Source organism: Pipistrellus hanaki (assembly GCF_964339955.1).
Source record: "Pipistrellus hanaki genome assembly, chromosome: 9".
In the NCBI taxonomy this organism is placed as follows: Eukaryota; Metazoa; Chordata; class Mammalia; order Chiroptera; family Vespertilionidae; genus Pipistrellus; species Pipistrellus hanaki.
Window position 1 is genome coordinate 48,494,631 of NC_140511.1, and position 16,102 is coordinate 48,510,732.

At 36.7% G+C, this 16,102-nt stretch overlaps 1 protein-coding gene across 2 annotated transcripts in view; it reads right to left on the reverse strand.

The window, feature by feature from the left end:
- Nucleotides 1-16,102, reverse strand: part of SBF2 (SET binding factor 2) — a 305,413-nt gene that overhangs the window by 80,520 nt on the left and 208,791 nt on the right. For both annotated transcript variants that reach the window (XM_084893456.1, XM_084893455.1), the window contains exon 17: nt 11,055-11,123. In XM_084893456.1, coding sequence (XP_084749582.1) covers nt 11,055-11,123 — 69 coding nt within the window. The remainder of the gene's footprint in view (nt 1-11,054; nt 11,124-16,102) is intronic.

The following is a 16,102-nucleotide window of genomic DNA, read 5'->3' on the forward strand; positions in this document are numbered from 1 at the left end:
CAAGTAACTGCCAATTGTGACCCAGCATTCCACTAGAGAGAGAGTTATGCTGTAAAAAATGTAAAATGTACTAATTCCAAAAAAGGTGATATAGTCCAGATAACTTTTTTTTACTCAATCCTTCTAGAGGATTCACATTCCAGTCCTGGTGGACCCATCTCTCATGATAACACTTTGCATGGGCACGCCCAGATGTCAGCTGCAGTGTGCTTCCCAGAAGTCATGTCAGTTTCAGTTAACTTTTTTGGATGGGAAAGATAACAGATTTTAGCTTTGGCCAAATGTAGTCTCTGCTCACTGATTAAACAAATAAATTCATTTTGTAAGAAATAAAGACATAAAACAAAACGTGTTCTTTCCTATTGACACCATAGAACTTTATAAAATAATGAGTCAAGCCCTAACTGGTTTTGCTAAGTGGTTAGAGCATCAGCCGTTGGACTGAAGGGTCTCAGGTTTGATCCCAGTCAAGGGCATGTACCTGAATTGCAGGCTTGATCCTGGTCCCAATCAGGGCATGTTCGGGAAACAACTAATCAATGTATCTCTCACATATTGATATTTCTCTCTCTCTCTCTCCCCCCTCCTCCATTCTACTCTAAAAATCAATGAAAAATATGTCCTCGGGTGAGAATTAATTAAAAAAAAAAATGAGTCAAGTCATCAAACATGCAATTGGGAAATCAATCACTCACCACAGAGATAAAAACAACAGCCATCCCAATACAAATAAATATCTCCTTAACTCAAGAGACAGCAAAAATGTAAATGGCAGCCAGAGGACACTTAAGAAAGAGCAATCTAGGACTTGCTTGTGCAAAAACAAACCTCTTCATTATTTGTTAACCTATGAGAATTCTGAATTAGCACCTTTGTTATTTTATAGAAAATTTCCCACAAAATTCGCAGGTATTGGATGAAGTCAATAAAATTTTGATTGAAACTATGAGGAAGAACAAGAATTATGAATGGGGACACAGTATCTTGAATTGCAGAAGTTGTAAAATTGCATAACTTCAGATGTTGTAATATGTGAAGTAATTTAGCATGGCACCATTGATTAGCACTTCCAGATAGATGTCTTATTTTTGTGAAACTTTTAATACAGTTCTTTAAAAAAAAAAAAAATATATATATATATATATATATATATATATATATATATATATATATATATATATATATCAGAGAGGAAGATAGAAAGATCAATGGTGAAGAGAATCATTGATCGGTGGCCTCCTGTGAACCCCTCAGTAGGGACTGGGGCTTGTGCCCCACTGGGAATTGAACTGCAATCTCATGGTTTACAGGTCGATGCCACACTGGACAGGCTATAGTATTTATTTACTTACTTACTTACTTACTTACTTACTTACTTATATTTATTTATTTATTTATTTATTTATTTATTTATTTATTTATGAGAGGAAGAAGGAAGGAACAAAGAAAGAGAGAAATATCAATTTTATTGATTTTTAAAAGAGAGATAGGAAGGGAAAGAGATAGAAACATCATTTATGCATCATATAGCAACTCCCACTACCATCATCATCACTATCCTTGCAGCATCTTATACATAGTAAGTACTTAATAAATGATTGCTGAAGTAATTGACTCAAAATGAATTACAAATCTATTGGGAAAGATGTGCAGCTCCTTGCCTCTAAGAGTATGACCAGATCCAACTGTATAAAAATATAAGAACTCTTGCCACCCACTCCCTTTAAACAATAGGGGCTGCACTCACATAGCTGCGATTCCTTAAATGCCTTAAGTTAGACACTGGGCTCAATTTACTGCCACTTCCATTACTCCAGGACCAGAGTGAAGAGGGAGGTAAGGAGCCAATGTCGTCTCATGCCTTTGAGAACAGTCAAATTTTTTTTAAAATTTATGTATTTTTTATTGATTTCAGAGAGGAAGGGAGAGGGAGAGGACTGCAGCTCATGTGGTGGCACAAGCTCCCTATAAAAGGCACAGGGCCTCTTCCTCCCACAAGACTATTACACTCATTAGTTATTTAAAGAAGACAGAAATTTAATTGATCTCTATTTTAAAATGAGTATAATTAAAAATTTCCCTTAAATGTATCTTAAATATAAATCAGTGTTATTTGAATCATTCACAAAGTCTAGGAAGGTCAGTATTAAGTAGTTCTAGAAAAGTAGGTAAAGATTTGATTGCACTAAAATCAGTTAACTCCACACAAGAAAAATTTTATTTCATAACCTGAATTAATCATGAGGGGGACCTGGCATTAAACAATGGATGGCTCGGAACTCAGTTCCTCTTTGGAAATCAGCTCACAGTCTTGGTGATGCTTGTGGTGACTGGGCATCATCCATTACCCCAATATTCCTTATGAAGTACAGCTCAGCACATGTCAATAATGAAACATATTATTATATGTTACATCAGATATTACATATAATATATGATACTAATATATTATTAAAAAGAATGAAAAGGCTTTTGGAGGGTTAAGAAGTAAAAATGGATTTGAATATGGCTTACTTTTTTCACTCTGATAATATCTTTGGGGGTAAAAATGTTGTTTAAAAAATTTCATAGTGAATTCTGTATACAAATCGAAACTATAAAGTATTAGAAAATTCATGAGGGGAAAAGTTATTTCATGAGCTTGCACCTTGTTTTCTGAAGCCTAGATATCAGAGTTTTAGATGAGCTCAAATCTTAGATGAGAAGAAATCAGACCATATCTTAAGAACTAAAAAAAACCCCATGCTTATATCTAAAAAGTGTAAATAATAATAGTTATTAAACCATGCATATAAAGCATTTAGCATAGTTCTAGTATGTCAGATGTATTCAATAAAAGTATTATTATTAATTTCTTTCTATGGCAAATACCCATAATACCAAGCAGTTATTCTATCTAATAAGAGCTTAATATGCAAATTGATCATAACTCGAAGACACAAGATGGCCGACCCCATGTGGTCAAAGATGGTCACCCCCATGTGGACACAAGACGGCCACCTCAAGATGGCTGGCAGGGGAGGGAAGTTGGGAGGGACCAGGCCTCCAGGTGAGGTACAGCTGAGGGGAACCCAGGCCTGCAGGGGAAGGCAGTTGCAGGTGACCAGGCCAGCAGGGTAGGGCAGTTAGGGGCAACCAAGCCTGCAGAGGAGGTCAGTTAGGGTGACCAGGCCAGCAGGGGAGCAGATAGATGTTGATCAGGCTGGCAGGGAAGTGGTTAGGGGGTGATCAGGCTGGCAAGCTGAAATGGTTAGGGATAATCAGACAGACAGGCAGGCGAGTGGCTGGGAGCCAGCAGTTCTGGATTGTGAGAGGGATGTCAGACTGCCCGTTTAGGACTGATCCCACCAGGATGGGGCCTAAACGGGCAGTCAGATTTCCCTTGATTGGAGAGGATGCAGGCTGGGCTGAGGGACCCCCCATTCCACCCCGTGCATGAATTTTGTGCACCAGGCTTCTAGTATTAAAATAAACATTAATATATTAATAATTGTCATAGACATTGGGAAAATACAATTGCTTCTGTAGTTTGATCTATATCACATGCAACGTAAGAGGCTATATGTTACCTTTGGTTTGGTGTGAACCATATTAAACAAATTAGCCAGTATTAGTGGGGAAACTAAGTTGGGTAAAAGAAAGCAATTACACACCCTCATTATACAGGATCTTTTCAAGAATTTTTTTTAAATGGTGCTCAATCCATTCCACATACATATTTCAAATCTGCATTTATAAATCTTCTTTTAAAAATAGGCTGCTGCTCCAAACACTTATGAAAAATTTCTAGAATTTAGCTGAGGACTTTATGTAACCAAGATTCTGGTATTTTCTTAGTATATAAACCATCCTTTACAATAATTGTACTCATACCATGTTCTCTCAATTTCTTAGTATAGAGACACTATTTCCCCTTGAGGCATCAAATTCCAGAACACAAAAACAAATATTAAAAACTAAGAAGAGAGTGAAGTCAGACTATCTTCCTGTTCCCCAGCATCTGGTTTGATTGCCACATTGAATGGTAATTTGTCCTTCAAACTCCTTTCTGTTATACACTAATCTAGAAGAAATGGTAGGACCCTCCTCCAAGGTGGATATTTCTCAGAGAATAATTGGGGTTAACAGTTTTGATTGGAAATTGATAATAAATCTTGAGGTTGAAGGTTAATGGTTGGTAACAAATTATTTTTTGTGACTAACAATTTCCTTATAACATTAATAAATTGATTTGTGTAGTTTTCATGTATATTAATGTTGAAGGATGCTCTAAGACTGGCTGAAGCAGAAGAAATAACAGAAAGAGGGCTCTGAAAAGGAAGAAAAGAGGAGAGAACAAGAAATGAGCCCAGGAAAGCATGGAAAGTTGACAGTGTAATGGAGAAAGCTTTAAATATTAAGTATTACTAAATAGCCTGATGATAATTTATAAATCTTGTTTTTGCTATCTAAACCATCTTTTTTTTAAAAAAAGTATGAGTGTAGAAGTAAAAACCCTAGCTATATATACATTATTAAAATTCCTTAATGAGGCACACAATGTTATGCATGGTCTAGCCACATTCTACTTTTTTTTCCTGCCTCCGCCTCCAGCCACAATTCTAGATTCCTGGTGTCTTCTCTGTCTGGAATATATTTGCCTTCCCTGCCTACCCACTCCCCATCTCATCCCCCCTATAAGACAAATGCCTATTTATGTTTCAAGGCACAAATGTGACAATTTATTTGCAGTGTTCTTCGTTGTGCCAGGAATTAAAAATATATTATATCTGTTTTTGAACACTTTAAATTGTAATTTACTTTACTAAACTATCTTTTCTCTAAGTATGTGGACTCCTCAAGGGCAGAGACCCTGACTCGTTCAATGCCAATTGAACTGAATTATGCTAAGTTTCTTTTGGAATAGAGAATAGAGTTGGAATATTTTTGGAACAGAGTTGGAGTAGGCTGCCTTCTTTTCTGAAGGGCCCAAACCTTTGACCATAACATGAAAGAAGTTGAAAAGTCCAGAAAAATATTTAACAAATACTTGAATTCTTCACTGAAAAACACAATAATAGTTAATATCCATTCTAGAGCTTTGGAATAAATCACTTTATAGCTGCCTTATAGCACTAGTTTAAACAGTGAACACAAACTAATATTAATGATAACAGCAACTCTAAATCAATTATAATAATTCAGTTTCTCAGAAGCAGAGGGTTTCCAGGTATTAGAATGGAGCAGGCTCTAAAGCTGGAAAGAAAAAGCTAGGGAAGCAAGAAGAGGCTGTGATGAAACGGAGGAGGAGAAAGGAATGGAATGCTAAGTTGTACTAAAGAACAAGAAAATAAATGAAGGGAGGAAATAAAAGCAAGACGCTATTCCTCTGGCCATTCTAAAGTTCTGCTGTGCCAGAGGCATCTGCAAGAACAAGCACATTTATCTCTTTTCCAGGCCAAATCTGGATTCAGCCCAGTGTTGATGCCTGTCTTCACTCTCAAACATTTTTCTGCTGACTTATTTTTAAGATTAGTATTTGATTTTACAGCACACACACACAAAAAGATGAAAAAAGATTCTCCTTTTTTTGTGTGTGTGCCAAAAATGTAATCCTTTGAGACCTTTTGTAGCAAATACAATGTATCCAGATCATTAAGTCTAAGAACAATAAAATTCTTTTCCTATTCTGTGGAATTTTAGGAAACTCTCTTATTATTTATTACTAAGTAGCATTCACAATATCATAAATATGATACTAGCTATCATTATTTATTCCTATCACCTTCCTCTGGACTTTTCATACCATGTTCTGTTAGATACACAGGCTAACACAAGAAAGACACAGATAAATACTAGTAGATTTTAGTTTGCTCATTTTGGAGGGCAGGGCTGGGACAGAATTATTCTAGAGCCTGGTGGCAGGAAGGTCATCGCTCAGGAAATGGCTCAGGAAATCCTGTGGTTCTCCCTGCTTTAATGTTTACTTTCTACTTCTTTGATTAGCTAAGCTAATTTACACAAATGACTTTTTACAGGTAGTGACCAACTTATTTTCCTATTGTACCACCCTGAATATACAATAACCTGGTCTTAAGTTTTATTTACATGTAAAATATATATATTTCTTCAAACTGGAAATGCTTTACATTTCACATTTTTCCTAATGTAGTTATGAAAATACAATTAGTTTAATTATGTATTATATTTTGAATTAGATACAAGTTGAAACAAAACAGAAGGTGACCTAAGCACTCTTGGGGGTGGAAAATTCTTAATTAGTAATTAGTAGTTCTAAGGAAATTATCTACCAACAAGGCAAACATCAAATATATTATGCTCAGCCCTGGCCAGTGTAGCTCAGTTAGTTGGAGCATCATCCCATATACCAAAAGGTGGTATGTTTGATTCCTGATCAGGGCACATACCTACGTTGTGTATTTGATCTCTGGTCCAGGCACATATGGATGGTGACTAATCAATGTTCTCTCTCACATTGATGTTTTTCTCTTTCTCTCTCCCTCACCTCCCTCCAACACACCCACCTCCTCCTTTTAAAATCAATGGGTGTACCCTCGGGTGAGGAATAAAATACATATACTGCTAAGTAAAAGATGGCAGACATAAAGAAATGTTATATGATTCCATTTATATAAAATGTCCAGAAAAAGCAAATTTATAGAGACAAAAGGTATATTATATTAGTGGTTGCCTAGGAACAGGGAGTAATCCTGACAATTTGAAACTGGCTGTTAAGGCACCACCTTCAAGAAAGGCTTTATAGTTAAAGAAGCATGAATTATATACAACTTATTAAAAGTAGAGAAAAGTGAGAAGGAACAGTAGGGGAAAATACCATAACAAATTCCCAAGGATCTAAGATAGATCATGTTATAAGTGGAACATCTTTTATGATAAATAAATCTCTAAAAGATTTATGTCTCATCTGAGCCAATGAAATGGTCTGCTCGTATAAGAATGGAAAGGATATGTACATGATCTTTTCATTAAAAAGAAAATATACCCGCAGTCATTAAAAAGAAATAGGTATATGTGCTATGTACCTATTTAGGTATATGGAAAGGTCTACAAGATGTACTATTCAGTGAAAAAAGCAAGGTAGGAAAATGGTGTGAATGGTTTGATAACTCTAGTTTTAAAAAAATGTAATTTTTATCTGTATATTCTGGCAAAAATGCACAATTTTCCCCACCCAGGAAGAAATCAACCATCAGAGGAAATGGGACAGAAGTGGAAAAGGGAAATTTCATTTTGCACTTTGTATTATCTGAATTTTCTAACCATGTATATGTATTACTTTTATTTTAGAAAATGCCCATTTGGTTGATGTAATTACTTATTATATTAGAAAGAGTAATATAAGCTCCTACTGGCCATGAAAATAATTTATTGACTGCTGCTCACTATATATTGCCTGGCATAATAATTCTGTATGTTGAGATCCGTAATAAGCTTTTGCAACATTGAAAAAACATACTAATAAATGTTATTAAAATATTTTTAAAGTACGTTTTAAAAAGATAAGCAGCTGAGTCCAATCTCTGAAGTCAGGCTGAGCAGGAGCCAGTTATTGTTACTGGCTGAGCAGTATGCGAACGGCTCATTTGCAATTGGTGGCCAGGATAATGCATTTTACGTCTACAGATTTTCCTAAATTAAAAAATGCATATGACCCAAAAATAATTTCCCATAAGACAGAAATTTAAAAAGCATCTAAGAATCGGTATGATCCACCCATCCCTTCCCACACCCTCCTGTGTCAGTTATCAATGCAGAGCTCTTTTCTCCAAATCTATTGTACCTTTCTTTGCTCTTTGTGGTACAGGAGCGGGACCTGCCAACAGTCCTCCTTTGCCAGCGGTTCGCTTATGCCAGTACTGGGCAGTGAAGCGAAGTCTGAGTGGTGTGCTTTTTCCTTCTGGCTCCTCTGACATGCACCCAGAAGTGCTCTCCACTCAGCAAATTCCAATGGTATCCCAGAGAGTGGCTTCCTGTGAAGTCTCACTGGTACCCTACTCTGGATTCCTAGCAAGTCTTGCCAGAACTCCAGTAGGCAGTTTCCTGCTTGCCAGCCGTGGTCTGTGGCACCTCCAGGAATGTCCATGCCATCCACTGGCTGCAGTGGCACCTCTCCAACGGTGTCTGACTCTCAGGTTTGTGGGGGAAGGGCCCTCTTCCAAGTTTTCTCCTTCCGGGGGACTCTGCCTGAGCCTAGAGGTATCAGCTGCTCCCTTTACCTGCTATGCTTGTATTCTATAGAATTCTCTTTAATTCTTAGTAGTTAATCCTATTGCTACTTAATAAAATGTAATTTATTTAATTAAATTTTCCCTGCTCATTTTACTGATGTTTCTGATTCCTAACTGGACCTTAACTAATTCACACCTAAAACAAATCAAGCCAAACCAAACCAAACCAAACCAAACCAAACCAAATTAACCCAAGCCAACAACAAAGAATTAAATTGGTAAGCCCACTCTTAAAACATACATCTGTATGTTAGATTTGATAATACTGAGAAACACCATGGCATTTAGCCCAACTTGTTAACTGATTGCATTAACAACTCCCATAAAACTAAAAGAGACAGTGTTTTGTGATGTGTAAATGAAGCTAAGCTAAAACTGTATCGTCCAGAATTCTCTTCCCTCTATGGTTCCAGAGAAAGTTGTCCAAGATTGGGAAGGCAAAAATGAAGCAGCAGCCGGAGGTCAGTATAGGATGCAGGTGCTCTGTAGCTCACAGACTTTGTCACTGATCTGCTGGTTCATCTTGTGGAGAAGGAACTGAGCTCCTAGCTCTTCCAGTTCCTGCCTGACCTCTTCCTTCAGCCTCTCCTAGTCCAGGGCCAGGTGCATGCGCAGCTCCATGGCCAACAGTGCTACTTCTCTTGCAGGTCACCTGCACTGTCGAGGTGGGAGGAAGTAAGAGGTAGACACAGATTCCAGTCTGTCATGGCAAAAAAGTCCTGTGTCATGTCCAGCTGTTTTTCCTGACTGCTGCCCCGATGACCTATAGAGACATCAGGCCCAGAAGCAGTCCCTAATTCAAAGACTTCCATAAGCTCTTCCCACAGCTTCTGTGACACTGTAAGAGCTGGTCCCAATAATAAATTCCTTACTTCATACCACTATGGTGTTTCAGGGTCAAACCCTTACTAATATACATAATGAAACGGTTAAATAATTCAACCGAAAAAAAAATTGTGTCACTTGAGCAGTTGGGTTCCTACTATCAATTCTTATTTTCCCTAGGTTTCTCCTTATTTATTTATGTACAATATCTAGGTTATAAAATAGCTTAGATGTTGAAGTGGGAAATTTTTTAAAATGTCATTTTCTTTAACAAATGCCCATGTGAGCACTCCTAAATGCTATGAAGCTAATTAGATGTAGGATGAAGTGATCTAGGTACTCTGAGACACAGACGCAAATTTCCTAGGTGGCTTAGGATGCAGGAGAACCTAGCCTATTTTTGTGACAGTGTTCTCCATGCCAGCAGAGGAATGAGATAAAAAACTAAGAACTTAAGCTGAGCAAAAGGTGATGTCCAAATTCCAGCAATGTCATTAGTTCCACACCCACATTCATTTGTTGACATTTTTGCGGTTTAGCCTTGTTTCCTGATCATGCTCAGTGTGACTTCCCAGTTCTCAGAAGTGTGAACTTCATAAATTCCACTTTCAGTTTTAGAAGAGGGCAAGTAGGAAAAAGAGAGATAGATATTCCGTGCTTGGCAGCAGAGAAAGAGCTCTTGATTAGGGAGAACTTTGGGTTAAGACCTTTCACTCCAAGACTGTGGACATACTATTTGAAATAGTTTTTAGAAAACTGGTCTTATCAATAAATATTTTTTAAGCACCTACTAGCTACTAGGAAAGTAGCTAGGCCTCATCAGTTAGAAATGGTGGAGGAAACAGAAAGGACAGGCAGAACAAAAAGAGTAAGACTACTGCTAGCATCGAGGGGCATGATCATTTCATGGCGAGGACTCTACCTGAGGCCTCAATACCTGGATATTTAATAAACCCATGAAAATATGGAGTCCCTTAAGCTGGAAGTCCTTCCATGTTCCCTGTCGAAGTCCCAAAGCTATTGTGTACGGCTTAGCAGTGAGTCAGCCTGGAGGCTACAGGCATGCTGTTTTCCACTGCACATCTCAGAAGGATGTATCACATGCGCTGTGCAGAGTGTAACTATTTAAATTCTTTTTTAAAAAACTCTATTTTACTGATTTTTTACAGAGAGGATGAGAGAGGGATAGAGAGTTAGAAACATCGATGAGACAGAAACATCGATCAGCTGCCTCTTGCACACCTCCTACTGGGGGATGCACACCCCCTACTGGGGATGTGCTCGCAACCAAGGTACATGCCCTTGACCGGAATCGAACCTGGGACCTTTCTGTCCGCAGGCCGACGCTCTATCCACTGAGCCAAACCAGTTTCGGCTATTTAAATTCTTATAGGTTCTCCACAGGAAAAGAGAGAATAAAAAGAACTTGCTGAATTTATTTGCCATAAAACTAACTTCTTTATAAAAAGACATGAATAGGAGAAATGTAATAAATGTAAATGGCAGAATCATGAGATTCACTAAACATTCCAGAAAATTCTCAGAAGGTTCATAGAAATTGCCAATGAAATTAAACTCTAATTTCTATCCCTATAGATTTAGTTCATTCGTTCATTTGTTCATTTATTCATTCAACAAATATTTACTGATTGACATTAGACTATTACATCAGGTAAGACAGATAATATCCCAACCTCAGGGAATTTACTTTCTGTGGTAGGGGAAAACACTCAAAAGTAAACAATTACATACATAATTTCAGTTGTTATTAAGTGCTATAAAAAGTGAAGCAAGGATGAAATGGGTGGTTCTGTTTTAGATGATTTAGTATTATAGATTAAAATTTCTATAAATAGTATACAATAAATGTTATAACAATTATAACCACAGATATGTCTTAGACATACTGGATTCATGTACTGAATTCCTTTATATAAATCATAGTGAGCTTACATATATATAAATCATAGTGAAACTTACCCTATAGAAAGCACTGGTCAAAGGGAGCAATGCTGCAGCAATGTTATACTCTTCTAAACTCGAACAATCCTTAGACAAAACAAAGAGAAATAAGTGTTAATTAGCACATTATTGGGAATTATAAACATATGGAAACAAAAATCTGGGATATATTGTTTACTATCCTATGGGGTTCTTTTATTCCAAATCCTTACTAAGATGTACTAAGGTAAGTTTTTTTTTTTTTTTTTTTTTGGGGGGGGTACTGTCTCTGAAGCATACTCTTTTAGAAATGAGATAAAAATACATTTGAGAAAGATATTTTGATATGCTCATGATGAATAGCTACTTTTACTTACCTGTTTTCCAAAAACTGTGGAGAAGTATGTAATTCATAGAGAACAGTTTTTGGAGGAGGTTTTGATACAATATACTTCGCATTTCACTGAATCTAAGATACACTTTTTTCATATTTTAACTTCTCTGAAACTGGAATGTATTTTATAATTAATTGGAATTTTTTTTCTCTGAAGAAAAAATACAAACGGTATTTTCTTATTGATCAGGCAAGAAATACAACTAATGCTAAAATCCATTGGATGGAATGTTGTTGGAATAGTCAGAAAATCTTAGTGATAATGTGAAATGGTATAAAAATAGTATGGTAATTTCTCAAAATTGAAAAATAGAATTATCATATGATCCAACAACTCTACTTCTGAGTATATACCCCAAATAGTGGTGACTTGAACAGATATTTGTATATTCATGCTCATAACGGCACTATTTAGAATATCCAATATGTGAAAACAATCCAACAGAAGAATGAATAAACAAAATGTGTGCATGCAATGTGTGCATTCCAATAAGAGGAATATTATTCAGCCTTAAAAAGGAAGGAAATTCCAACACACACTACAACATGGATGAACCTTGAGGACATTATGCTAAGTAAAATAAGTCATACTGTATGATCCAAACTAAGATCTGCACAGCAAAGAAAACCATCAACAAAATGAAAAGGAAGCTTACTAAAAGGAAGAACATATTTGCAAACCACTTTTCCAGTAAGAGATTAATGTCCAATATATTCAAGGAATTCATATAAGTCAATAGCAAAAATACAAATAACCCAATTAAAAAACGAGCTAAGAAACTAAATAGACATTTTTCCAAAGAAGACATACAAATGGCTATCAGGTATATGAAAAGGTACTCAACATAATTAACCATCAGGGTATATGAATGCAAATTAAGATCACAATATATTACCTCACATCTGTTAGAATTGCTATTATCAAACAGACAAAAAATTGCAAGTGCTAACAAGGATGTGGAGAATAGAGAACCCTGTAAACTGGTACAGGCACTATGAAAAACAGTATGAAGGTTCTTCAAGAAATTAAAAAATAGAACTACTATATGATCCAGTAACCCCATTTCTGAGTATATATCCAAAGAAAATGAAATCATTATTTTTTAAAAAATCCTTACACAGGATATATTTCCATTGGTTCTTAGAGAGAGACGAAGGGAGAAACATTGAATGGTTGCCTTCTACCCATATAGGCCCAAATCGAGGATTGAACCTCAATGAGAGGACACTCAATAAACTGAGCCACCCTGCTAGGGCTGAAATCATTATCTTGAAGACATTACCTGTACTCCCATGTTCACTGAGGCATTATTTACAATAGTTAAGGTATGGAAACAAATTAAGGATCCATTAATGAATGAATCATAAAGAAAATGTGGTTTATATTCACAATGGAATATTATTCAGCCTTAAAAAGGAAGGAAATCCTGACATTTGCAACAATATCGATGAACCTGGAGGGCATTTTGTTAAGTGAAATAAATCAAACAAAGAAAAACAAACAGTTCATATTATCTATAGGTGGAATAAAAAAAAAAAATTAAACTCAGAAATAGTAAAATGGTGGCTGCCAGGGGCTGGGGCATGGAGTGTATGGGGAGATGCTGGGAAAAGAGAACAAAGTTTGAATTATAAGATGAATAAGCTCTAAGGATATAATGTATAACATGGTGACTAGTTGATAATACTATATCGTATAATTGAAATTTGCTAAAGGAATAGAACGTAAGTATTCTCACCAAAAAAAGGGTGAATATGTGAGGTGATGGATATATTAACTCAATTTTTGAAATCCTTTCACACTATATACATCAAATTATCATACTATTCCCTATATATATACTACAATTTTACTTGTCAATTTTACCTCTCTTAATAAAACTGGAACATAATATACTGTCAGGCCCTGTAGGAAAACAGCACACCTTTCCCTATTTGGTATCACAGTATGTTCTCTATCATCTCCATGGATTTTATAAAATAATCCCAGAACACGGCAAAAGCGTGAATCATCTTTTTTTTTTTTTTTTCATGACTTATTCCTCACCCCTTTAGTTAGGACACTGCTATGCACAAGAATGTCATCCCCTGTGTCCCAGCACATCTGAGTTTCTTTAACAGAAATGCCTTGCATGTTTCTGAAGACTGTCATGAGGCCCAAGGCAATAAAGTTCAACAGACTTGAGCTGTAATCTTCTCCCAAGGAAATGGTTGGGATGCCAAGATGCCTTTTGACTTTGATTTCACAGCAGGGCTTCATTTGTAATAATTCTATCCAAACTTTAAATGACAACAGCTGTGATATGAAGTCCAACACACTCATTTATAAAAATTTCCCACAAATTAAAAAAAATTAAACAATGGGGAATTTCAATCCATGACCAATTAGCAGGGAACAGGCAATCATAAAACATTTAGGAGCTATTTATTATCTTACAAAATGTTTACACATTTTAGTGCATGTCTCAAACCTGAGCGCCAGTCAAATGCTGATTGCAAAATATAAATATAAAATTCTTTGCAAGTCACGTTAGAGACATTCTAAGTTAATTAGGTTGAAAAATGGAAAAATTTTAAAACAATAAGTCTACAACTATTGACATAGCAATAGCATTCCGGAATAGTGCAGTTATCTATTGGGGAATCAGTCCATAAATACACATCCTGAACTCCCCGGTGCTTTCGCCACATAATAGCAATGTAGTTACAGACATACCAGACAATTTATAAACTTGCAAGAACTTGAATACTTATACACGTTTTATTCTGAACTTTGCGATGTAGTTTTCCTTTAATTTTCCTGCTACAATTGAAGAGTGAGCCCTGCAATCTTAATTTCCCATTACCCTCAATTACTTCATACTTTCGATCTGCATACATTTGAACTGCCATGGCCAGAATTCCTGTTTCATAAAACTCTGGAATTTATCAAAAGTGATATATTTAAACATTAAAGAAAAAGAGATTGAAAGACACAACTGTGTTTTGCACAAATGTCATATAAATGACTTTTCTTTAGAGTTTAGTTGATGTAGCTCAAGAAATTTTTTTTGAGTTTTCCAAACACTGAAAACATTTGCATCTTCTACACAGGGACAAAAATTAAAACTACCTTTCTCCTTGGTAGCCTATGCCCTCATGGGCTCCATGCCCAGCACCTGACTCGGGAACCTCTCACCTGCTGGCAAGGCCTGGGTGCTGATTCATATTTTTGGGAATCCATATTTCTTCTCCAGAGAGGGCCCAGCTCACCCCACTGGGCGAGAGAGAGTGTTAACAAAAATTTTTATTGGCAGAGCATCTCATGGTAAAATTGCATAACATGTTATGAACCTAAAGCAGTCATAGTTTAGCGCAAATAATTAAATTGTAAAAGATATAAAGACTACATTATAAAATTCTAAAAGTCTCCTATTATTTAAACTAAAAAAGGGGGTGACAGTGGAAGAATATCATGTAAGGAAAAATATCCTGCAAATAATTTACATCTAAAAAATTTGTACTTTAGAAAATTAACCTTCATTCGAAATGCTAACAGCAAAATACTCATGAAAATACACACATGGTGTCAAAACAAGCCAGAGGAAAATCATTTGGGGGGATAAAAATGAAAAAGGATCCCAAGTCAGATTTATAGAAAATATCCTTTTATTAACTTTTGGTCGAGAATATGTTTGTATATTTTCAGAAAACAACTCCGAGACCATCTGGAATCCTGTAACAGAGAGGAATAGACAGAAGTGCTCCAGCCATGAAGACCGAAGAGAAACAATTCAGAGATGGAAGATGCTGATGACGCCTCGCCATACCAGCAGACAGCAGGTGTGTGTCGCTGAAGGATGCCTAGGACCAAACCAGAGATGGTCGGACCTGCATCATCACCATTTGTCCACCAACCAGATCTGAAATAGCATTGCTGACACTGAAATTGGGACTCAAAAAAACTGTTGGCCCAGAAAGGAACTCAATACAGACTGATTCATTTGCCTCTCAGCAATGGCTTGTCTCAGCTTAGGTTCTTACAAGGGTATTTCTTAGATCACATGATCTCACACATCTACAGGAAATAATGAATAACATAAACTGATGAACAAAAACAGACCCAGAGAAAGAGAAGCAGCGATCAGACTCTCAAACCTCAGAGGGAAGGTAGGGGAAGGTGGGGGTAAGGGGAAGAGATCAACCAAAGGACTTGTGTGCATGCATAGGGGCGTAGCCAGTGGCCATGGACAACAGGGGTGTGGGGACATATCTAGGGAGGGGTTTGGGATGGGAATTGGGGGATGAGGACAATTATGTGATACCATAATCAATAAAAAAATTTAAAAAAAAATTATACTACCAAAGCCAAAAATACCTCTTTATATCATACTAGAGGCCCAGTGCATGAAATTTGTGCACTTGAAGATGGGGTGTCGTTCAGCCAGGCCTGCACCCTCTTGCAGTCTGGGAGCCCTCGGGGGATGTCCGACTAAGGGCCTAAGCGGGCCTGAGCCCTCAGTTAGACATGCTTAGCACTGCTGCAGAGGGAGGAGAGGCTCCCACCACTGTCACTGTGCTCGCCAGCCGTGAAGCCGGCTTCTTGCTGAACCAAATCTTCCTGATTAACATTAGCTCTACCTCTATTTATCTCATCAAAGCGCATAAAAATCTACCACAGTGATGCCAAAAAATTGCTTAAATTATACTGACA